General features: G+C 49.6%; 2 protein-coding genes and 1 pseudogene across 3 annotated transcripts; 2 read left to right on the forward strand and 1 right to left on the reverse strand.

Annotated features, from left to right (window-relative positions):
• The first annotated feature begins 2 nt into the window (after nucleotides 1–2).
• PPT1 (palmitoyl-protein thioesterase 1) lies at nucleotides 3–7,317 on the forward strand. The gene is made up of 9 exons (XM_090058513.1): nucleotides 3–147; nucleotides 1,518–1,627; nucleotides 2,229–2,356; nucleotides 2,815–2,885; nucleotides 3,921–4,023; nucleotides 4,111–4,201; nucleotides 4,835–4,933; nucleotides 5,824–5,895; nucleotides 6,619–7,317. Exons 1-9 carry the CDS (start codon nucleotides 45–47, stop codon nucleotides 6,739–6,741), a joined length of 900 nt encoding a protein of 299 aa, XP_089914639.1. The 5' UTR covers nucleotides 3–44; the 3' UTR covers nucleotides 6,742–7,317.
• A 219-nt stretch (nucleotides 7,318–7,536) lies between these two features.
• On the reverse strand, nucleotides 7,537–22,901 carry CAP1 (cyclase associated actin cytoskeleton regulatory protein 1). Of its 2 annotated transcripts, none has more exons than XM_090058511.1 (13): nucleotides 22,788–22,901; nucleotides 16,579–16,691; nucleotides 15,975–16,075; nucleotides 15,226–15,303; nucleotides 13,100–13,243; nucleotides 12,914–12,999; nucleotides 11,932–12,037; nucleotides 11,637–11,814; nucleotides 10,746–10,936; nucleotides 10,430–10,553; nucleotides 10,246–10,328; nucleotides 9,655–9,798; nucleotides 7,537–8,985 (listed from the first exon to the last, which is right to left on the reverse strand). In XM_090058511.1, exons 2-13 carry the CDS (start codon nucleotides 16,679–16,681, stop codon nucleotides 8,902–8,904), a joined length of 1,422 nt encoding a protein of 473 aa, XP_089914637.1. In that variant the 5' UTR covers nucleotides 16,682–16,691; nucleotides 22,788–22,901; the 3' UTR covers nucleotides 7,537–8,901. The 2 variants fall into 2 exon arrangements, with proteins under 2 accessions (XP_089914637.1, XP_089914638.1); XM_090058512.1 differs by lacking the exon at nucleotides 22,788–22,901 and adding an exon at nucleotides 21,857–22,052.
• Nucleotides 22,902–23,582: 681 nt separating this feature from the next.
• On the forward strand, nucleotides 23,583–23,758 carry LOC149859354 (U2 spliceosomal RNA; annotated as a pseudogene).
• Nucleotides 23,759–24,616: the final 858 nt, after the last annotated feature.

Consider the following 24,616-nt stretch of genomic DNA (forward strand, 5'->3'; position numbering starts at 1 on the left):
CCTCCCCGCCACGTGACGCCCCGGTGGTCACGTGGCCGGCCAAGATGGCGGCGCTCAGGTGGGCGCGCGCGCTGCTGCTCCTGCCGCTGGTGCTGGGCGCGGGGAACCGCACGGGGCCGGTGCCCCTGGTCATCTGGCACGGCATGGGTGAGTGCCGGGGGGCCGGGAGGGGTCCCTGCTACATCCCTTCCCACTTGCCCCGGCCCGGGAGGCCTGCAGCCGGCCCCTGGTAGCCATCCCCGCCGGGTGCACCAGTCGCCCGGGCCGGGAGGGGGAGAGGAGTTTCTGGGCCGGAGGAGCGTGGGGGTTGAGTGTCAAGCGAGGCGCTCTTCTCCCGGCCTGGTGGCAGCAACACGAAGCGCAGTCATCCCCGGTTCTTGCCTCACTCCTGGGGAGGCTCGGACGAGGTGTGGCGCGCCCCCTCGTTCTGGAGAAACGGGGGGTGAGGAGAGCTAGGGAGCCATAGACGAGGCAGGAAGTTGTACTAGGGGCTGGGCTTTAAAGAGTTAAAAATGGTTCCTCCCCCCTCTACCCCACCATGCTCTCCAGGTCCCATTCTCCGTTCCCTCTTCTGAACAGTTTCCAAACAGGCCTGGGAGCAAGCGCGGTTCTCACGGGTGCCGTGTGTGGGCGGTTGCACCACAGCGTGCTTCCCAAGCCAGCGGTAATGTGCCGTAACCTGCTCCCTCTTGCAGCACTCTGCCAGGTTTTAAATCACGATAAGCCCCACGTTGCTGTTACAGAGCTCGAGGGGCTTTGCAAAGGAGGGCAAAGATCAGGATTCCTTGTTTGAAGGTGGGGAAACTGAGGCATGGTAGTGATCCAGCTTGTCCACTGTGTCACAGGAGATCTTTGGTAGAGGTGGGGACAAACCCTGAAATCCTGCTTTCCGCCCCCCAGTCCAATGCTTCTTTCACTTAGCCATATCACCTGCCTTCCACCCCCAGCTATCACATGAGATCATAACACTGTAAAGCTCTGATAATTATAATGATGCTTATTGGTTTTATAAGCACTAATTAATCCTCTTAATCGCCTCTGGTTATTACAGACTGGGAACCTCAAGCAGAGAGAAGCTGTGATATGCTCAAAGCCACAGAGAAAGGCTGTGTAAGAGCCTGGATTAAACTTTGGGAGGCTCTAGTGCCCAGACTGCAAACGCGTATTACTGCAGAAGCAGGGCCCTGACTTCTGGAGCCCTCTGTACACCCATTGTTTTGTGCCCCAGGGGTAGTTCAATTAAGACTTAAACCGCTGCAGCAATGCATTTCTGTAAGGGTAGAATTAAGGGAGAGGATTGCTGAGAATTTGGCGTGCCCAGTGGGATTAAAATTTCGTAGCTGCCGGTTTTAAATGGATGTCACGAGCATGTCATTAGCAAGAGGGCAAGGGGAGGAGAATGTGCAGTATTGATACATGGGGGGAAAGATGTAGTGGGGAGCTTGGTTTCAGCAGCTCAGGTACCTAAGGTGTGATGACGTTACAGCATCTGATGGGAACTTTCCTCCTCTTTGTAGGAGACAGCTGCTGTAACCCTGAAAGTATGGGGTACATTAAAAAAATAGTGGAAGAGAAGATACCTGGAATCTATGTTCTGTCTTTGAAGATTGGGAAGAACATAATCGAGGTAAAACTGTGGTCATCCGTTTTCTCTGGTTAATGGCTTCTGTGCAGAGTTAAAGGCACTATGGGAATATATTGTTGTCTCTGAGTTTGACATAGTGCTACAGAGAGCTATAAAAGGCTTTCACTATTAATTCTCTTTAGCAAATCTATAGCTTTGCCATGTTGAAACCGATGCAGTCTGGTTAGTTGCATATGAGAGAAGAGCTAGGAACACAGATCTGCTGATCAGCATTTTGAAATCTCTCCAGATAGTACACAGACACGTGATGAGATGCTGTACTTTGTCCTTTCCTGTGGTTTAACTCCAGTACTTGTGTTCATTTGTGGACATGTATTTATTATTTTATATATCTCATACAAGTATTGCCTTCCTCTGTACTTGTGCTGTGAGCCTGGAGGGGACAAAGACCTGCTGGATAGAATGGGATCTTATAAAACTGGGTTTATCTTTATCTCATGGAATTTTAGCGTTTAAGGCCCTTTCTCCAAAGAGTGCCATGTTAATCCTAGATCTACCAAGCACATGGAGGCAAGAATCACTTCAGCAGGCCGTTGTTAACATATATCTGTCCTTTCATCTCTTCACGTGGCTGATTCCTTAGGATATGGAGAACAGCTTCTTCATGAATGTGAATGACCAAGTGACACAAGTTTGTGACACACTCGCAAAGGATCCTAAGTTGCAGGGAGGCTACAACTCGATGGGCTTTTCCCAAGGAGGCCAGTTCCTGTAAGTTTGCAGTCTGATCTTTTTCACGGTAGGGATGCTGCACTGTGGTTGGGAACCCCTTATTCCCCCCGCCCTGGAGACTTCCCCTTGGGCTCAAGTTAGAGTGCAGCTAAGTCATCTTGGGGTTCAAGCGAGGCGCTCTTCTCCCGGCCTGGTGGCAGCAACACGAAGCTCAGGCATCCCCGGTTCTTGCCTCACTGCTGGGGAGGCTTGGACGAGGTGTGGCGCGCCCCCTCGTTCTGGAGAAACGGGGGGTGAGGAGAGCCAGGGAGCCATAGACGAGGCAGGAAGTTGTACTAGGGGCTGGGCTTTAAAGAGTTAAAAATGGTTCCTCCCCCCTCTACCCCACCATGCTCTCCAGGTCCCATTCTCCGTTCCCTCTTCTGAACAGTGATGTTTAATGCCAGTAGTGTCTATACAGGACAGGGCAAGCTTAAGCCCTTTGTCTCTTTCCACAGGAGAGCGGTGGCCCAGAGATGTCCGTCTCCTCCCATGTTCAATTTGATTTCCATTGGTGGGCAGCAGCAAGGTAACTCCTCCCAGAAATCCTCCCAAAGACATCCTGCTTCCTAAACAGGCTTACTGTGAACAGAGAGGGAGCTGTTGGCAGTTTAAAATGATCCCTTCTTCCTGCCATACACCTGAGGGAGCTTCCCTGGGCCTTTCCTTCACTTGCAGTAAACTGACCCAATGCTTTTGCCCAAATCCTAATGATCTAACTGTGCCCTGTTGCTAAGAAACTGCATATCTCCCAGACTGCTCTTGCGTTGGGTTCAGGGACAGGCAGGAACTGCAGTGAGGTGGTGGTGAGCTGAATGTGCAGAGAAGGTTACATGCCCAGAAAAGAGAGGAGCTGCTCACAGCAAATCATGAGCTAGAACAAGGCATTGCAGGAGGATGAGAGACAGGGAAGTGGCCCAGCATGTGGGAGCTTTTCTGGCAGTGAGCCCTCCATGCCCACAGTGATCTCCCAAGGGACTGGGGAAAGCTCCACTGAGTCTTAGTCTCTCTCTAGCACAGTAGGAGTCACAGAAAAATCTTATGGTGTTGAGGGAATAGACTGAGGCTGGGACAACACTATTAAGAGTCAGCCACAGGTTTGAAAGGATCCTACTCCTTTGCTGATGTAGCTGCCAGCAAAATCTCGCTCCTGATACAGCTCTGCTGACTAGGGTTGTGGCTTAACTTGTGATTTCCAGGGCAAGGATGTAGTTACACCTTCTGCTCATCTGTACTGAGCTTGGGGGCTCTCCACACAGTTAGGCTGGCATGGACACCCTGTGTCAGGCATCCTGGATTGTAGACGGGCCCAGAATGAGACATTTCCATTAGCTGTGTGAACCCGTTCTCCATGCTGATGCCCTTTGCCAGTCAGCTAGAGAATGTCACCTGTTCTCTTCCCCCGCAGTTGTCCCCCAGGGCAGGTTGGTTGGCTGTAGGGAGTATAGGGTGGGAGACCTACAGTCCTAGGGTACTTCCTGCTGCTGTTCTCGGAGGAGGAGGCAGTTCTTCCAGTGTGTCAGTTCTGCTCCCTGAGTGCCTGTGCCCTGTCTTGCTGTTCCAGGGGTGTATGGCTTCCCCCACTGTCCTGGAGAGAGCTCCCACATCTGCGACTGGATCCGAAAGATGCTGGACCTAGGGGCCTACATGACAGCCATTCAGAGGCGGTGAGTACATAGGCATCAGAGGCTAAGGCAAGAAGCATGCTGGAGCCCTTGGGTTTGCTTTTTCATGGTCCTTCCTCTCCCCTGCAGCCTGGTGCAGGCCCAGTACTGGCATGACCCCTTGAAGGAGGAGGAGTACCAAAAATACAGCATCTTCCTTGCTGACATCAACCAGGAGAGGGTAAGGGGGCATGGTGCCTGCAGCTCTGAGCTGACGTGGGCTCTTATGACTGCTTAGAGTAGGGCACAGACATGCGGCATGGGCACAGCTGGGCTTTTCTTCTGTCTCTGTTCCTGAGGGAAGCCTCTTTGGGTTTAGTTCTCTTGAGGGGTCTCTGGCTTGGTCAGAGTGTAGCATCTTCTGCTGCTCCATGTGGCTCAGTGCTGAAGTGGGGATTTTCCCAGGTGTGGGGCTTTACACTACACAGCACCATTCTGAGAAGCAAGGCTTTGTGGCTGCAGAGCACCTTCTGAAGTGACTGGTTGATCCTTACAAGCCACCAGCAAGGGAGTGGAGAGTTAACCCTGACCTTACAGTATAGCTGGACAGAGAGACCTGGGCATGATTCTAGGAAAGCTGGAGTGGAGTTGGGATTAGAAAGCATGAGTTTCTGGCTCCTCTCCTTGCTTCTGCTCTCGTTTGGGTGAGCCTAGCTGGCATCTGGGCCTGTTCTTGCCCTGAAGGGGATCAGCAGTCTGATGTGGTGACCACACAGTCCAGCACCTCAGGCTGCTGTGAGCACACCATGTTCAGCCTGCTTGCCAGTGTCTCCAGCATGACTAATTTCCTTGTTTTATGGCCTGTCTGTCCAAGGGCATCAATGAGCTGTACAAGAAAAACCTCATGACACTGAAGAAGTTTGTGATGGTGAAATTTCTCAATGACACCATGGTGGACCCTCCAGCTTCAGAGGTGAGGAAGATGAGGCAGCCAGATATTAGGATAAGCAGCTGTCCTTCTGCCTTTGCCTTTGTGTGCGTAGTCCGTGCCCAGCTTAGAATGCAAACCCAGGAAGCTGCAAATCCAAGTTCAGCCTATAGCTGGATCCACTTGTGTCTGGATATAGCCAGTCTCACAGTTTTGGGAAAGGAAAGGGCAAATAGATGATCTAAACCGGACAGCTGCTGTAGAACATCTGTCCTGTGGAGCTCTCTTTCAGGAGAGAGCTACTTTACCCATTGTCCACTGACCAAAAGTCCCTGTCCTGATCCAAGTTTGTCAGGATCGCTGTGTGCAGATCAGACAACCTGACTCATGATGATGGTTGGGGCACTATGAGGTGCTCGATTATGCTGTGGTCTAGAGTAAAGCCATCTTGTCCTGCCAGTGTCCTGGGATGGTTTAAACACCAGTGGGGTTGGTGCCAAGCCCTTCTCTAGCACCACCAGTTCCACAGTCTTGCTTAGGTGAGGGTCAGGACTGAGGAGGTTATACTGGAATGTGCCTTACTTGGTATTAGTGATATGTAGATGGCTGTAATCATTTCCTGAGCTCTGAAGCATAGATCAGAAGTGCGGGGTACAGCAGCTGTTGGCACTCAGCCAGCTGAATGACTTCTGGGGGCCAAGTCTTTGGCCTGTCTTTCAGAGCTTGTTTAACCTATTTAATATTCTCTTAAGATGCTATTGCATATTGTAAATGGGGTGGGGGACAAGCATCCCTATCTGTTCCGCACACATACGGCATTGCAGGTCTGGCCCGTATCCAGCAATCCTCCCGAGTGCCGAGATGCAGCACCAGCCTGCTCTTAACTCCAGGACCTTTGCAGCAGTGTTTAATGTTTCCTTCCTTTTTCTTCTCAGTGGTTTGGATTTTACAGAAGTGGCCAAGCCAAGGAGACTGTCCCACTGCAAGAGACCTCACTGTACACTGAGGTAATGACCTGGAGCCAGGGCGGTTCTTCTGAGGAGGCACCCATTGTCTCTGCACATGGGATGATACAGACCATACTAGAAGACAGGCCTCCCCCGCACCCCACAAAGGTGCTCCTTCAAGGCACAGATAGAAGGGAACAGCAGCACTGTGTGCAGCGCGCTCAGGTTCTGCATCAGATGTGGACCCTGACAGGCACTAGGCACCTGGCTACTCACCTTTCCTGAGGCCAGGACCCCTCTAGACATGGCCAGTAGCAGACCTTTAGGCAGCAGCTGAGCAGGGTTTCAGCAGTGGCAAATCTGGACTTAGACACTTGAGTCTTGCACCTCATGGGCATCTAGATCCAACTGCCTTGAGGGAGCTTCCTATCAGCAGGGAGACGGGGCTGCTTCCATTGTCATGAACCCTGTAGCTGGCCTACCAGGTGCCCAGTGCTACCTGTACTATGTTGCCTTGTTCTTCCCTCCCATGGAAAGTCGCTCAAATTTGGCAGTGGGGATGTGGAAGAGAAATCTGTTCTTGCAGCCAGATCTATGCTGTGTCCTTCAGTGCAGCATATGGAGGATGAAGGTATTATCTTATTGCAGAGAGCTTGCTGAGCATTAAACATTCACTAGCACTAGACTTCTAAGTGCCAAAAACTCTAGGGGACTAAAGAGGCTTGAGTGCCTTACTTAGAGCCCTTGGGGATCCAGCTCTCACAACAGTCTCCGTTCCATTAGGATCGCCTGGGCCTGCAGCAGATGGACAAGGCAGGCAAGCTGGTGTTCCTGGGGGTGGAAGGAGATCACCTTCAGCTTCCTGTGGAGTGGTTCTATGCCAACATCATCCCCTTCCTGAATTGAAGACGTCACCTCCGCGTGTTCTACACAGGGTCCAGCTGCTGAAGTAACTGCTGCCCTCCTGGGTGTAAGCCTGGGATCTGCACACATGGGCTGCTACTCCAAATGATTGCCATTGGTTCCATTAGAAGCAGCACTGATTACAGTAGGGGATGGGGATTCTTGCAGTTGGGTTATACATCACCCACGCATGTGTAGAACAGTACGAACTCCACCTAACTGTGGTCATTAGCTTGTCTATTAACAAACTTTATATGGCGTTCAAGTTTAGGCATATAGCTAACTGCTGAGCCCCATATTGTTAAGGAAGTCTTGATTTTAGCAGAGCTATGTTTTAGCCCTGTTGCCTTGCACAGTCAGGAGGCATTAGTTTAATATTAGCAAGCATAACTAATTCAGCAAAAGCTTGAGTGCCACACAGGGAACACAGCTACTCAGGGCTTATGGGTTTAGTGTCTGTGGGTGGGGGAAAGCTAGCTTGTGGATGGGGGTATGGATAAATGTAATAGTAATTAACAGCTTTGGAAGCTGCCAGCTGGTTTTGTATGTTGGTTTCACTTCAATAAAGAATGGATTCTGCATCTGGCTCCTAAACTAAAAAGGGCATAAGAGTTAACAAGTGAAGAGCTTCTAACAGCACAGATGATTCTGTTCGGGGGGTGGGGTGTTAGGGTGGATACGAAGGGGAAAGTCTGCTTTTCTGTGCAGTTAAGTGCAGAGCTCAGTGTGTGGAGCTAGGCCACCTCAGCCACAAAGAGCTGTTTTGCCCTCTGTCCAACACAGAGACACAGTCACAAGCAAGTTGGCATTAACTTTATTCTATTTTCTGTATAATTTTAAGTACATAAGAAAGGGTTTTCCACAAGCCTCAGGAGAAGATGAGTACAAGTCACAGGACAGTCTCAAAATAATAAAAAAAATTGCATATCTTTGTTAAGTTTCATCCCTAAATGGGGAAAAAAAAGAGTGGGAAAAAAATAAAACCAAACCCTGGGGCAGGGGAAATGCAGTGAGATCTGTGTGCGCCACCTGCGGCATTGGAAACATGAAAGTCAAGCATGCACAGTTCCCTCGAGGGGGCAGTACTGTACTGTGTCTTAGAGCTGTCCCAGGGCCTCAGGACAGAGGCTGCAAGCTTCCAGCAAAGTAAAGAGTCAAGCAGCAGGGAAGGGGAGAGGCAGAACAATTCCATTCTACAGTAACTGCATGTACAGCGATGGAATGATGGAACCAACTTGGTCCAACTCAGGTGTCTACAATACTTAAATACTGATCTTGGAATGAATAAAGAAATATTCCTCACTAGGAAGGAGACAGGTTCAGAAGAACTGTCCTGGAAGACTGAACTTGAGTTCAGCTGCTTAGAAGGGACCCTTCTGGGTAAAGATTCCCTTTAAAGGAGGGCTTATGGAAGGGAGCACTCAGTTTCTAACCACCAGCCAGGCTGTAAAGGGCTGGTGTATTCCACTGCAGGTTTCCTGTGGCACCTGTTACTGTAAAGCTTCAGGTCTTGGCACAAACAGAATTATGCTGAGCAAATAAGATTGCTGAAGGGGAAACTCGAGGTGGAATGCTATGTGCCCCAGTCCTCAGCCTTTGGTCTGGCAACATGCCTACTCCTGCATCATAATGCCCCTGACTGATTAGTACACACAGCTGGAGTTAGTAGCAGCTCCCAGCACCTTCCTGAAATATCAGCCAAATCAGCGTGCCCAGCTGGGGCTTATGGCCCCTGACATGGACACCCTTATTAACTTAACGGGACAACACTCCTCTCACACTAACAATTTGCTTGAAGTTAATACAAAAAACCTCAACAACAATCTGAAAGCCAACCACCAATACTGGCTCTGACAGTCACCAGAAGGCAGATATGATTAACTGATGTGGTTAGATCCAACAAGGGGGACAGGGAGGTGGGGTGGGAAGAGGAAAAAGAATGCACCTTCCCGCTGATAGATGCGGACGATCAATCGACCCGCCACCCTACACCAAATCCCAGCCTGAGGTATTTCAGTGAAGGCAGGTAGCCGTGTCTCTCAGGTAGAGGACAGAGAAGCAGTTTGAGAGCAGAAAGGTACAGGAAATCTAAGAGAATCATCTGAAAGCAGATTTGTCCCACAGCAGGGCCAGGGCAGGGCAGGCGTCCCCACGTTGTTCTGCTTAACCAGCAATTTCTGTCACAGTGGTCACCAACTTCTGCCCATTCCACACAGTCTTGAACTGTTCAGGGACAGGGAACTCGTTCTGGAGGGGAAAAAAAGGAAAAGCAATCTGTGATACAAGCTTGGCTTTTCATGAACAGGGCCAGAGACTTGCTGTCCCTTGGGATCTCATGCATTACACTGAACAGTTATTAAGCCCCTTCCTCAGCTGCTCTGTAGCATCCCAAGCCCTGCAGATGTTGCCTTGGGGGGTGGGGCAGGGGTCCAGGCTGAGAGCTTGACTTGGGAAATTAAGGATGGACCTGCTCATCACAGCTTCAAGTTAGAAGATGTAGAATGAGACAGCCTGCAGGCCAGACTCAGCAACGTAGCCACAATTCAGGCCCTGAACTCAGTAGGAGCCAAGGGTAATGTGCCATCAAGAATGTCTTTAGAGCAAGTTTCATCAGGTTGATAGCATCAGGCATTTGCAAATTCATCAGGGAAACAGTGGCAGGGAGGTCTCGTACATATCTTGATACCAGGGAAGGGCTGTACAAAGGTGAGCTAAGACTCTCAGCCAAACTTTCTACCCCCTCTCACCCAAGGCTTAAATTTTCATCTTCCAGCTCAACAAGACACAAAAACATATGTCATAGAAGTAACAGCCCCAGTGCCTTATTCACTGCCTCCCTTTACCCAAGCCTCCCTCCCCTCTTCACTCCTTGAGGCTTTCCCCATTCCTTTCAGGAAGGCAGAGTACTTTACTTACGAAGTCACCCTCCTCTGTGGGGATGAGGATGTTCATCTCTGAGGACTTGGCACTGACAATCTCGCACTGTAGGGAGCTCTTGCTCAGATAAACATGGCAACCATCTGTCTTGTTGATGGAAATTGTTGGCACTTTACCCATTACCTGTGGATGAGATGAGGCAGGGGGAGGGGGCAGTTAGGGCTGCCCGCACTGGGGAACCAGTGGAATTACTCTTCTCTTCTTTTGGGGACTAGAACTATTGAAAGTGAGTTTGAGTGAACAAACTGGATACAGAGACTGGAGTGACAGCATAGGATCTTACTTCCAGCCACTTGCTCTAACTATTAGATCACAGTTTGTGTTAAAGTGGACAATCCTTCTGGGATGGAGGCTCACTGGGAAGACTGCATTCCCCGCTGAAACCCTCTTTGAACAGCCTGGTAATGCTAGCTGATGGGCACCACATGGAAAAGCATCAGTGAGCCTCTTCCAGAGGCTTCAATGGCCACAGCCAGATTCTACCCTATAGAGACAGGGCTGCAGCTCCATACACACACTGCATGGTGCAGAACAACTCTGCACACAAGCATCAGGGCTAATCACACTCACCTGCACTTTGACATCCCTGCTGTTGATGATCTCGACAATGCCCACCACGTCGTCGAACACCAAACCTAGTTTCTTACAGTTATCTGCAACCAGAAAGGCAAGGAGGCTTACAGAAATGAGGCACCCCGACTCCAGACTCAGTCCTGAAACAACAAACCTGGTTCACCAGGTGCCCTGCACTTACCCACTGTGATGGAGTTGATCTTGCCTTTGATATGGACTGTACTGTTCACACACTTGTAAATATATGCTACTTGCTTCAGCTCTGTGTCACCAATCACCAGGTTGGAGGCATTGTCCTGGTTTTCCTGAAAAGGAGAGAAAACACTATTCATTAGGATTTCTCTAATGAAACACTTGAGCATCTCCGGCAGCACTACATGAACGAAGCCCTGCTAGAGAATCCCCAACACCTAGTTCTCTTAGAGGAGAACTGTCTGGGGACCTGCTCCTTTGCTCAGTTCCCATCCACCACCAGCCTCTGCCACCTGGACACTCACCACTCTCCACTTCTTGCCTTCTAGCTCTAGCACTGGTGGTTCCTTTCTCGGAGCTATTTTGTGGGATGGACTAGCAGCACAGACTGGTTTGGGAGCCATGAATGGTTTGGGGCCTGTTCGCATGGAGCCACCTTGAGTCTTCAGTCCTGGATTCTTGTGGGTCTTCATATCATCTGAAACGTGTTTCAAGCCTAGAAGATAAACCACCCAACTCCAGATCTCAAATGGTTCAAGTTATACACGTTCCCTGTGTAATAGGTACAAGTAGTCTGGGTACTATTGTGATACTAATGTGAGCACTTAGCAGACAGAGAACAAGGTCCCTGTCCTAAAAGCTTATAGTCCAAGTACAGCCCCAAAACAAAAGGGAGCAATAAAGAAAGGGAGCTGGAGATGAGAGGAAAGGAACAGTCTTGTGGTATTTACTGCAGTGAGATTCAGCGCCAAGTCGTGTTTGCAACTTGGCCTAGAATTCCACAGCCCTTCTGTTCTCCACGAGGAAGAAATGCAAGACTGGAGCCAAATCAATGACCTTTGTTTCAAGCACATTTCTAAGTACAGGCTGGGTAACTGTATGCACGATTGCTGAGCCATGTGCCAATTTCCACATGGAAAACTCCCCACGTGGGTCTGCAAGTACCAAAGGAGCAATTAAGGAAGCCCAACACACATAATGCACTGATGCCAAACCCCCTTACCATCCCTCCAACAGTTCATTTTTCAATTAAAACAGCAACTTACGGATGGCACAAACAGGAAAGGGAAGTTAAACCACTCACTCAAGGCCAAAAAGAGCAAAGAATGGCTTCTTGACACCACTCCTCCCCGCCATGATTCTGCAGATTTAACATCAGCCATGTCCTCACCCCTTCCTTTGCCCAATGTGCTTACCAGAGGTAATGCCTTCTCCCTGGTTAATCTGGGCAAACAGAGCTGAGCGGGAGGCGGGGTCATCAGCGCTGGCGTTTGTGGAGATGGGAGCAGGAGGGGGTGGGGGGCCCGGCGGGGGAGGGGCAGCACCAGCAGGGGGAGCAGGAGGCATTCCAGCCACTTGTGTGGCTGTAGGACCCTGTAAGAAGTGCCAGAGAGGATGTTTGAAGCTTGGGTGTTCATCACCTGGTGCCCGTCACTACCCGCCAGTCCTGAAAGGTGGGAAGCTCCAACAGCCAACCTAATCAGTGCTTACCGTTTTGCTCCAGGCCAGTCCAGTGGTGTGATATTCTTTGATATAGGCCTGCAGCTCCGTCCAGATACTCAAATAAGCTTTGACCCAGTCCACCTGCTTCTTATCTCTAAGGGAACAAAATCATCAGGAGCTGAGTACTGTAGGAGAGAGGGAAGCCATGCCACCAGAACTGGATCTTTGCATTTCTCTGTTCTCTGCTTTGCAGGAGACCATTCAGACTCTGTAGTGACACCAACGCTGAGAGCAAAGTGCCAGACACCATGTCCTCAGCCCTGGGCTGCTGTTGGCAAGACAGCTGGAGGGCAGTCTGTACCATACGGGGAAAGATTTAAAACCTCTTTTATGCAGGGCTGAGTCTTGGATCCCAGCCCTCCACAGTTTGTGAGGGGTAGACATCATACAGAACAACCAGACCTGCATTTATTACAATAGCTAGGGGCTTGATTTAAGCTAGTTGGGGAAAAGGTCTTGTTGCCTAGGGGAAACAGCCAAAGAGGGTTACTAGATGAAGGATGTCAACACACTTGCTTCCACTGATCTACCAAGGGCACAGATCCAAGTGTGGTGACCATGCCACAGAAGGAGCCGAGGCATAATAAATACAGCCTTCCCAGTTAGAGGAGTGGTTCTAAGTTTTGTGGGCCAGGCTCTGAGACTCATGGAAGGGAGTCACCTTTAGCTGTGGCTCAGCTCACAGCTGCTAGAGCGCCAGATTCTGAAGACTGACTGAGGGGTGGCTCACAATGTAACTGGAAGGGCCTTGGCTGAGGCAGACAAGGTTCTCCCAGATGAAGTGTGACTAGTGAGGTGCAATGCTGTACCCCAACATAGAGGCTGACCCCAGAAACTGAGAAGCTTTATTCTTTTAACACTTTGTGAGGTGTTGGAAGCTCCACATGCACCCAAGGGGGGAGGTCTAACTCCTGATCTCAGTACCTAGGGGTCGCAGCCCTCCCACCATATAGCATAAAGCTGAACCTACACATCTTTGTACTCCTTGAGGACCCGATTGGTGTAAAACATGGCAGCGTCAGTCATTTCCTTCACGTAGGGGCCAGGCTTTGGAGCCTAGAGAAGAGAGAATGAATTAGAGCCCAGGGGTTTTTGCAGCACTCATCTTTGTTTTCCCTCCCATGCCAAGGAGCTCACTGCCTGCTCCTGGTCTTACCATGGCCACCCAGCCCAGGGCTGGGATGCTCTCACTGACAGCTGATAGGTGGTTGAAGAGTTTGCTGCCACGATTCTGCTCCCTGAAGTTCTGCACCACTTGGATTTGGTCTGAAATGGGTTTCATGAGCGTTGAGAGGTTACTCTACAAAACAGAAGGGCGGGTGGCATCCGAGTCATATTGTCAGCGTCTTTTCAGAGGGGCACTCCATTCTTGGACTTAGAATTTGTTTGAGAAGGTGCTCATCCCCTCAAGGGGTTCCAGCTAGCCAGTGCCTTTGCAAAACTGATACATAAGCTGAGGTTTTCTCTCTGCTTCAATTAGGCTGCTGGAGAAGCAAGCCAGTGCAGTGAAATCACAGTTTGGAGTTAGACTGGCAGTGTGACATGAACCCAAGAAGCCCTTGGAGATAAGTCTTAGGGTCCTGCCACATGTTCAAATTGAAGCTCAATAGATACCAGCTATTAAGTTGTTGCACACTTTCAAGCACTATCTTCATAGCTGGCTAGCTCTTTTTATAGCTGGATGGACATGTATATGGTGTGATAGTTATTTTGCATGTATGGCCAGTCTAAACTGATTGAGCAATTAACCAGTTACTTGCATAATGCTTGTAACTTATCACAGGAGCCTTAGCCAAGTAGCGAGAGGCAGAAACAGCCTTCAAAGCTTTTGTAGTTCTCAGATGATTTCCAAGTCACCGACTTCCTTTGTAACATGCTGAGCACACTTCCTCTTTAGACAACAAAGTAATGACTTTATATTATCAGCTACGTTTCTGCATGTTCAACCCAAGTCCCTACAATATGTAAACTGGACACAGTGAGTCAATGGGAGGGTCAGCGATGGCTCTTCTAAAAGTTACTTCTGAAAATTAAATTCCAGCTCTAGGGCATGTACCCAGAGGTTAAGACACAGACACTCAGCAGGAGCTTTCCTATGCCATTTGATTGGCCTGTCCTATAACAAGGCTTTCCATAGCTTCAACCCTAATGCAGATGTCCTTGCCATCTGTGACCACATGACCACCTCTGGTAGCAGCATACAAGGGAAGCAATATTAGGGAAATGTGCAGTGCTCTTTTCTGCTTTTATCCTTTGTTTTGTTATCCCTTCTAAACCTGTTCTAGAAAGAAACAAGGGAAGGTTGTTCCCCGAGACCACCAGCTAGTGCTCCGGGGCTGCAGTTTGGGAAACTTTGATTTAAATCCATGGCCAAGTATCAGCAGGGCCACTTGAGTAAGTGAAGCTTGGGGATTTGCATATTTGATGCATTAAACCTGAATTGATTGAGTAGCGGCCTTTAAAAAGAGCTACCATGGAGCAAAAAGCTATGAGCAATCTACTTCCAACAAACTATTTAAATAATGAATCAGTTGGATTTGTAGGAGGGTTCTTGGCCCAACAGACTATCCAGAATGTCTCAATCCTGGGAAATCTGGTTTAGGATGAAAAACCTCCAACGCTGAGCTGGGACACTATGTTTTGGAGCGAAGAGGAAAGCAATGTGGGAATACTGACATCTTGCAGCACTGACAGCTGCCATGTGAGAGCTATTATAAGGAAGGGTTAGAGGTGGATATTGCATCACTGGGGAAGTGAGTGTCAGAAGAAGAAAACCAGCTTCTCTTTCTGTCCCTTTCCTGCAAATCTGGGACAAGAGTTGGTCTGCTTACAAAATGACAACTGATCTGATGAGCCTAGGCACTGGTGAGGCATCAGAGAATCTAGTCAGATGCTCACCCCCCAGGTAAGAATCACTGTGAGGAACTTGTGAAGATGTGAGCGCCCTTTAATGCTAAGAATCAACTACTCAATGCCTAATGTTGTTTCCAGCTCAGGCAAATTATGTTCTGTATCCCACAGCTTAGTGAACAGGGGCTATCCAGAGTTGATGCCAACGAAACACAGGTGACTTGAAACTGTCCCACATGAGAAGGAACTGTCTGGCTGTATCATGAGCAACATAATTACAGTAAATTCACAGCACAGCTGTAAAAAAACTCAACTTTTCCTAGTTATCACAACATCCTCTACTTTTGCACTTGTCCCCAAAATCAGCCAAGACCCTTTTTCCCTACACACATATGCCTCCAAGGGATCCCTGCTAGCATTGTTCAGTCTTACCTCTGATGGCTGCTGGCACTGAGATGCTGTCACCAGGAGAGATCTCTCAATCATCAAGCCCTTATGAACCATCTCAGCCTGAAAAGGAAGGGAGAAAGTGGTAATACTGTTGCATGGATAGAGAGGAGGGGCCAGGGATAAATATACTAGCTGGAATCTGGGAGACAGATTCAGTTCCCATGTCCACCACCCAACGCAACCTTAGAGTCCTTTGCCTCAGCCCCATTGGTACAATGGGGACAGACACAGTCCTTACCTCATGGGAGAGGTGCAAGGACAAATCCATTAATCAATCAAAGTGCTGAGATACAGAGCTTAAGGTAATGACATGCAGAGAGCAGGGGACAGCTATAGGGACCAGTTCATCTTTTCTGGCTGCCCTGGTTTTGTTTCAATTGTGGAAAAAAAAAGACAATTCTGGTCCATTCGTTCTGGTTTGTTATTTATATAGCACAGCTATCTTGGAGATCCCTGCCCATTTCTCATCTGCCAGTCAGAAGGGGCAACACAGATATTTAACAACAATAAAGTTGGGGGGCATTATCCTGACTTAGAGGGAGAGAAACCACAGAGAAAGATGAAGGTCTTCCCAGGGCCCAGACCTCTGCTGAAGCCACAAAGACTGCCTGCTCTCCAGGTGACTATGCTAAAGGAACACAGAGCTCAGTGAACCCTTGGGTGGCCCTCAGAGGTCTGAATTAGCAATCAGCCATACATTTACAACTTGGGATAAGAAGCCTGAGTCTTACATGTTGCTGTGCATCACCACCGATTTCTTTGCTGATCTTCATATATTCAGCTACTGGACCAGCCAGAAGGGAGTCGAAAGCTTGCACGTACTGTGCTACTCCTACAGGAAAGGCCAGAGCGCAGCAGTTTAGTAGCAGCAGATGGATTCACAGCACAGAAGCATCCGTGAGCCACATTTTCAGTGCATACCACCCCCTTAGTTACAGTGAAATTTCTCAAGGAGACCTTTAGTGATCAGGATGATGGAGGTCAGAGCATCTGATATGACTGATCCTCAAGTATATTGCTGGATGCTGGTCTAAATGCTTAAGCAGCAGCAGCAGCTTGGCTCCAAAGAGACAAGGGAAGTATAACACTCACAGGAAGTTCTGGTCTTAACAGTAACCACAGGCCTCCCTGTACTTGTGTGTGTGATATCTGCTGTGAAACTCACTTCCCCTCCTTGTATGCCTAGTTAGACATAGAGAGCATGCGACCCAGTGCTGTGTATAAGCATCTGCCTCTTGGAATGCACCACCAGTGTCAGTCATGCGAAGCTTCTAGTAGAGGATTTTCATAACTTAACATGAAACAGCTCAGGGGTTTTGTCATCCAGGACCTTACCTTTGGGAGAGCCATCTCCACATGTGCCTGGGCCCCGGGACATGCCCTCTAGCCGCACCACAGCCTTCTCCAACCGTTCGACCAGGCTCTGCATGTCTGCCATGGTTCACGATCTGCAGAGAGACAACTTATTATAGCATCTTAGACTCAGAATGAGCTCTGTGTGCTAAATATTCTGAAGACAGGCTTAGCAGAAGTTCAATCCTGACCTAATGAAATGATGACTCTAATTCTAGGCTTATGTTAGCCACTTTAAACATGTTAGATTGTGCAGCAAGATAACCTATTGTTCAGACCCTGTGTGGTTAGACTACCTGTCAGAACCCACCAGAGAGGAACCCCTCAGCCAATCCACAATGACCAGGGAGCATCTACTGCGTAGTAATATGCAACATATCCATATTACACTGACATGGAGAGTTTCCAGGTATTCTGCAGCGGTGCTTAAATACCACAGAACACCCTACATGGAATTTCATTTAAAAGAGGACTTGATCCAAGCTCTAATTATGCCTGTAGCCACTGTGTAACAAATCTGTGAGTGGGAGGGCTCTTTTCTGACTCCTGTGATTGCTTCATAGGAACAATTCACTCTAGTTAAGATTTGATGCATCTTGGGAATCAAAATTGCCACAACCGAGATGCCCACACTGACCCCTACATTCCACCACCCCACGGAAAACGCCCCGCCTTTTGCAATGCCCACCGAATTAGCATGCTCACTCGAGATATGCTGGCACATGCCAAGACAAGCAGCTGCACAAGAAAAGAATGTGGAGCTGCTGCGGAGACAATGTCGCCCCTGTTCGTGCTTTCCATCTACACGCTTGTGTTTCTAAGCCAGCTACACAAAGCTGGGCACATGAGTCATTTAAGTGTTCTCCAAGTGAGAAGCTTAAGTATAATAAAGTTTTCCCATTAACTCCTGCCCAGAAGAGACTTGGCCCTGGGGAGCTTTAGAATTTACCCTCTAAACACAAAGGGGAAGGGAGTGCAGGGAGGGGTCAGAAGCAAGCCAGCCACATACTCATCTTATCGCTTTACATTAAGGCATTTCGTAGCATGAATCATGACTGCAGCCTGAGCACACGACTTCTTTTTATTACAAACAACTTTCAGCCCGCTAAACCCTGCCAGCAAGCAGCCAACCTTCAGTCACTGCCCTTACCTACCCAAGAGGATAAAACACCAGGTATTTGACTCTGCTTGCATAGCTGGAATTAGTTCTTCCCTGAAAGTTAAACTTGGATTTGATTCGCTTGTGTGTGCAAGCCTATTGTGTTCCGCCATAAAGTTTGCATTTTCCTTGGTCTCTGGAGGCCGTGAGCCAGATCCAACATTACTGAGTCACAAGGAACACTGATGTCACAGGACAAACAAGGTCATTTTTCCATCCTTCTGCTTGCACGGAGACTCAGGAACAGGAGAAGTGGGGGCAGGGTGTCTGATGCAATGTTCCATCCTAGTCTGTTTACCCAACTTCAGAGAGGAAGAGGGCTGCTTCCTCCTTGATGCCATAGAGTCTCCTGTAACTCACTTTATAGGAAGGTGATCAGCAGCAACTACTCAAACATTTCAAGAGTCAGGTGTGAGGCTGATCTCACAACCTCTACCAAGGACCAACTCGCCTCCAAGTCACAGAATCTCAATGCTCTTTCTTGGCAGGAGACTCCAGACAAAAGGGTGTTTGTAGAACAGAGAAGCTGCCAAATCACAGCTTTGGCCCTTCCCAGTCTCCACCCCTCCGGGGAATGCTTTTTCCCCATGGGTGCTTCTGTTTCTGGAGCAGATAAACTCACTGCGAAAAGGTGCACGTGCCTCCCAAAAGGATCACAGAAAGCAGGCAAAGCTGCTATTCTGCACCACTGATCCCTCCTTCCCGTATTCCAGATGGGGCTCTAATCTGGTCAGTCCCATTACCCTGAGTCTCCAATTCCATTTTAGACAGGGATTACAACCAGCAAGAAAGCTCAGCTGGAGAGCAGCTTCCTACTTGGAATAATAAAACAGGCTATGGCAGGCTTGTACAGAGCAGAGCACACAACGCAGTATGCTGATGAGACCAAAGAGAGGTTACCAAATATCTCCCAAACTCCAAGTGCATTCCCTCATTCCTACCACCGATGCAACATTTCCCCCACGCTCACACTTTGCAGCTTATGCCAAAAGCAGTCTTCAAAGCATGGCATCCAAGGACAGTTCTATAAGCCCAGCACCACCTAACAGATGGTGAATTAATTTTATCTTCTGTTTGACAGACTTGGTACCCTTCAGTGTTAGGACACAATTTGCAAGGAAATCGCTCCAACTTTGCTGCCAATGTATTAAGGGACTTAATTGCAAATGACAAAGCTGATACACTTAAGTCGCCTGTTATTATTCTCTTCTTGCTAGTCTTCAACCCTGCAGAGGTACCCCTCAGTGCCATTTATAGATGCAGAGTCTGTATATAATATAAAGATATTTCCTTATATGGACAAAAAGCTTCCTTATGTTGATCACGGTAGAACATACAATCCAGAACGACTCATGCTTAGCAAGAAACACGCCATGATATTGTCCGATTAGAGCCGTCTAACAGAAAATGCAGAAGCAAAGTGTAACAAAGAGTCTGAGATTTACAGATTAACTTGGATTTCTGCAGGTCTTTTGACACAAGGGAATACAGGGAGTGAATTCTTAGTTATCTGTGTGTGGCACAGGATTGTAAACTCAAACAGAGATCACTTAGGAGTCCTGGTACACTGCATAATTCAAACTCTTTCTATAGTGTAATTGTATGTCAAAGATCACAGACTAGCCCTTCAGATAACTAGGAGAGTGAGGATTAGAACAGGCTCCATTTTTCAGGTTATAGCCAGAGTTACATGTAGGCTTTGTTTTTACAGGAGCTTTTATTTTTTTCCCTTATTGATGATTACAGACTACATCTCCAAGAACCAACTACATCCAGTTTCAGCTGTGCTACTAAGAAGAATGGACACTGGCATCCATGCATTTTACTCTGGGCAAGAGACCAACTCACCTCTGCAGAGAATTTGAGAGGATATTTTGGTAAGCTATTCACTGGCTCTAATTAACCACTAACAGGCCTTCCAACAGCAACTACTAATTGGCCGTATGCATGGATCAAAACAAGAATCAGAAATAAGAGGTATATGTGCTAAATTAATCCAATACAAGATTAATCTAATAAAAAAATATCACATTTATCCAAATAACCTTGCCTGTCTATGCCCTTAGACCAACATGGCTACAATCAACACCCCCCAAATTAATCCCAGGTACTTAATCCTGCACAACAGCTTAGACAAGGACATTTTACATTTTGGGGGGCATCATGGAGTGACACTACGTGATAATTGCTGGAAGGATCAACATGTCCCTGCTGCATTTGTGCAGGATGTAGCAATAGCTAGCTTCGCAAGTCAAAATAATAAACCTTAATGCTGCAGTCCTCTCATTTGGTCACTCTTTAAGAGAACGGAAGGTCAGTTTTACAACTTCTCTAGCAGCTTCAGAGCCTGAAAGGAAGTGAGGTCTGCCCTCTTCCCCTCAGCATAGATTCTGTGTTTCCAAAATAAGAGAAGCTGAATCTCCTGTTGACATTTCCATTGCAGTAGTGGTGGGGCAATGGTGTTATGAAAATAAACTACCCTCTTTTTAAGATGATACTGATCTCAGTAGGTGTTTCATAGTTTCCAAACACTTATAGCTTCCACAAGCTTTAAGACTTGGTTTTTAAGTAGCACTTTGGCTGATCAAGACAGGTCTTACTTGAAGTAGGAGAGGAAGGTAGTAATCAGAATGACTGAATTTAGAATCCAATATATCCGGGCTGTCGCCAGAGCTAGCAATGAATCCAGTCCACTTATTTCCAGTGCCGACAGCTGCCAAGATGCAAAGCTCTGTTGTCTCAACACTAACAATACTTTCAGGCATTGGTCCAGAATTGAAGATATTGAGGACTAATATCAGAGATCCACACAGCTGTCTAAAGCAAAGAGAGGCTATCCCCAAACGATATTTGGTGGGTATAAAGGAAAACCAACCTCTAATCAGAGCCCTAATTCAGCACTCCTGCACAACATCCACCAAAGTCAACAGAAATTCTGCCTGACTGAAACTGCCAAATAAGATTAATATAACAAAGCTGTTCTAGCAGACTGGAGTGACCTGTAAGTACCCCTTGTCCCTGAACCGCAATATTTGTACTTCTCCTACCTTGCTACTTTTTCCTCTGTCTGGATGACTGGTCTAGCACAGAAACACCATTCTTTAATGGCCTACGCTTATCGCACAAATGATCTGGAATTTAAAATTTAAGCTAGTTGAATATCGTACTAAGTCATGTGTCAGGAATCGGGAACCAAGGAAGAGACACCAAAGGGTTTCAAATATGCTAGCTTAGAGAGAGATTGCTTTGATTGTAGCTGATAAGCCATAGACACAAGAGGTTTCTTGGAAGCTCAGAGGTAATCCAGAATCCTCAAGATAAAGATCCATTCTGAGGGGACAAAAACATGTTGGAGCTTTTGTTAGGACAGGACAAAGCACTTTTCTAAGGCTAACCGTCTGCAGTCCGTCTGTTATGCATCTTTCACCTCCATGTTGGCAACTCCCAGGCTGCTGCCAGGCTTTGCACATGAAAAGCCTCTGCCCTTGTTTTATATAACAGTGGAGCAGGAAGGGGAAGCCACGGTGAGCGGTTATGCTTTGATCTGAAAAACCAAGATGATCCTGTCAATCTCCCTGTCAAAAATGCAAAAGGCAAGAAGAGAAAACAGAAGTACAGGAAATAAGAGAAAAGGAACAGGAAAAACTTCTTCACAGTTAGTGTGTCCAGTCTGAGGATTAAGTTCCCCCCAGAGGTGGTGCAATCACCTACCCTGGAAATCTTTAAGAGGAGACTGGTTGGTCACCTCACTGGCATCACCTGACCCCAGTTGTCTTTCCTGCTTGGTGCAGGGGGCTGGACCTGGTGATCTGTGCAAACCATATGAGGAAAGGCAAAGGGATCTGGGACTCTTCAGCCTGAAGAGAAGGCGGCTGAGAGGGGACCTGATTGCAGTTTACTGCTACACTAGGGGAGTGCATCAAGGGCTCAGGGTTCACCAAGGCACCCAGGGGAAAACAAGAAGTAATGGCCACAAACTCCTGGAAGATCGATTCAGGCTCAACTTCTTCACAGCCAGGGTGTCCAGACTGTGGAATAAGCTCTTTCCAGATAGTGCAGTCACCTACCCTGGAAATCTTCAAGAGGAGACTAGACAATCACCTTGCTGGGGGTTACCTGACCCCAGTCGTCTTTCCTGCTTGGTGCAGGGGGCTGGACCCAACGATCTTCTGAGGTCCCTTCCAGCCCCTAACATCTACGAGTCTTGCAAGGTCCCTTCCAGGCCCTTACGGACACGTCAAGGGGGAGCAGAGCTTCGATACGCTCGGCCGGTCCTCACTAAAGAAACACGTCTCAGTGCTGCCGTGCTAGCGGGACGCAGGCGACATGGGATGCCGTACTCAAGTTCACCTCTGCCAAGCCCGAGTCAGCCAGGCGATGCCAAATCTTGTTGACGCGGGTTTGTTTTCTAACACGCCCGTTCATTGCATCACACACCTGCAGGGAGTGTCGCACACCCGCCTTCCTGCATGGCTCCAGACAGGAAGCAGAAACCGCCCGCGGGTTAGCAGCCGGCGCAGGCCAGCGCTTCCTCGCGCGCCTGCGCGACACGGCGGCGCGGGAGGGTCAGTCCAACGACTTCACAGCCATCAGGGCAGGAGATCGAGTCCAGCCCCCCGCCCAGAAGGGCAGGAAGTCTGCGGAGGGGGACGGGATGCTGCTGTCACCAGCACCAGGAGGTTTCTGCGAGCCTGACAAGATGCAAATCGACCGCCCTCGAGCCGGGGAAGAGCCAGGTGCCTGCGGCAGGGAACGGCGGCCGCTTCCCCGCGCCGCTCAGTACCGGACCCTGCCTCCTCCTGGCACCACTGACAGCAGCACATGGAGGGCGGTCAAACCGCTCCGCGACGCCTGCCACGAACCGAGGCGAGCCCCCGGGCCCCGGGCTGGCGGCGGGCCAGGCCCTGCCCCAGCAGCCCGAGCCGGCCCACGCGATGCACCGGGCCCCTGGCCCTTGCAGGGCCCCGCCCCCCGCCGCCCGGCTCCTCGCGGGGCGGGCCGGGCACAGGCCCCCCGGGGCCCCGCCGCTCACCTCGCCCAGCGCAGCCCACTCCGCTCCGCTTCCGCCCGGAGCCGCCCAGCAACCCCCGCGCCGCCCCCCGGCTCGCGCCGCTTCCGGCCCCGAGCCCCCGCCCCCCGGAAGGACGGGGGAGCGGGGTGGTCACACCCCCTCCGAGGGAGGCAGCTTCCGATTGGTCTGGGGGGAGGGCGGGGCTGAGAGGACACGCCCACTTTTGGGGAAGTTGCAAAGAGGCGGGAAAAAGAGGCAGAGGCTGGGGGGGCTCTTCTACTCTCTCCTCCAGGGCGTGCCTGGGCAGGGGTTTAGGAGCCCCCTCTGGGCGCCCCCCAGTGATGAGGAGGCTGCTTTGGGGAGGGGATGTGGCAGCCTAAGGGGAGACCGCTTCCCCCCCCAACTGTTGGTCCAATAAGAGATCCCATTGACCCAAAGAACCTATGAAATATAGGTTGACCTAACGAACCGAAAAATCTGTGAGATCCATCCGTCGTCTGACGCAACCAGCAGCCCAAACGCTACCCTCATAGGCAGCTGGGGGATGGGCTGGCCTGGCAGGGGCGGGGGCACATCCAACCCCCCCGTGATGGGGTGGTGATGAGGGCCTGTGCTGCGAGCCATGCATCGACACAGAGCCAGGCCCTGAGAGCTGCCCCTGGGGCATCTCCTCGGTGCTGGGAGAGACCGGCGCTGCTAGGAGATCCCTGCGGCAGTGGTTCTGCATCGGGGTGATGTGAGATCCCTTGGCGCGTGCTGCGGGGCGCCACGTGATCCTTGCACCCTCCAAACGGCGCTTGGAGGTGTTGAAGACTCACCTACTCAAAGCTTTGGCTGGGATGATGTAGCTGGGGCTGGTCCTGCTTTGAAGGGTTGGACTAGATGTGACCTCCAGAGCTCTTTTTGGTATTGGGTGGTGGACCCGGAGCGTGCTCCATCCACTCCATGCATTGACCTGGTATTGCAGTGCTTCCAGGACCGGTGCAAAAAAACAGAAAAAAAAAAAAAAAAAAAAAAGTGACCTCCAGAGCTCCCTTCCCACCTGAATTTTCACTGCACCCAAAGAAACCCAGAGATTTCTAATAGAAAGTCACGCCGTTCTGGCCTGCGATGGGCTTTCTGAGTTCTTTGCAGCAGCAGGATTGCTCTGTGTGACTTTCCCATCGTCAGAAAATAAGTGGAAACAAAGAGCTGGGATTTTCTGCAGTCTCAAGAAAGGGGCCTGGAGTCTAAAAAAAGGCTGTGAACTGCTGCCCTCGAGAGGCAACTGTGTCATGGTGACAAGGGAGATCGTGGCACATGTCGCTTAGAAGATTTTCCAAAGGGAGCCCCCTGCAAAGGTGCTTTATTTTTTTGACTGAAGAGCCGTGCGTGCAAATCAGCGCCCCTCCGCCGGGGATCTCGGCAGTGTGCAAAGGCAGGAGGGGTTTGGGCATCCCTGTTTAAGAGCCAGAGAAACTGAGGCAGGGAGGGCCAGTGAAATTGCCCAGAGCATCAATACTAGCCCTCCACAAATCTGGGCACATAGAGACCTGCGGGGGCTCGTTTCCCCATAAGCTCAGTTGCCTCTAATCTAGTCAGAGCCAGGGAGAGAACCCCTCTCATCTCCTGCACATGACTGGACATTGCCCCTAAGCGCGTCTACTCCCGGCTGCTGCTTCAAATCGAGCTGGTGGTTTTGGCAGAGGAGGTGGAGCTGCTTTCTAGGGTTAAGGTCTGGGCGAGAAGAAAATAGCCTGTGAATTTCGGACACCGCTTGGACACGTTGACAGGCTGGGAAGGAGCCGACCCAGTGATGTGCGCCGACTTTACCACTTCCTGTCCTCCGCTCTTCGTTACCATAGATGGTA

Source organism: Crocodylus siamensis, chromosome 7 (genome assembly GCF_052110815.1).
Source record: "Crocodylus siamensis isolate JL-2025a chromosome 7, ASM5211081v1, whole genome shotgun sequence".
Classification (NCBI taxonomy): domain Eukaryota; kingdom Metazoa; phylum Chordata; order Crocodylia; family Crocodylidae; genus Crocodylus; species Crocodylus siamensis.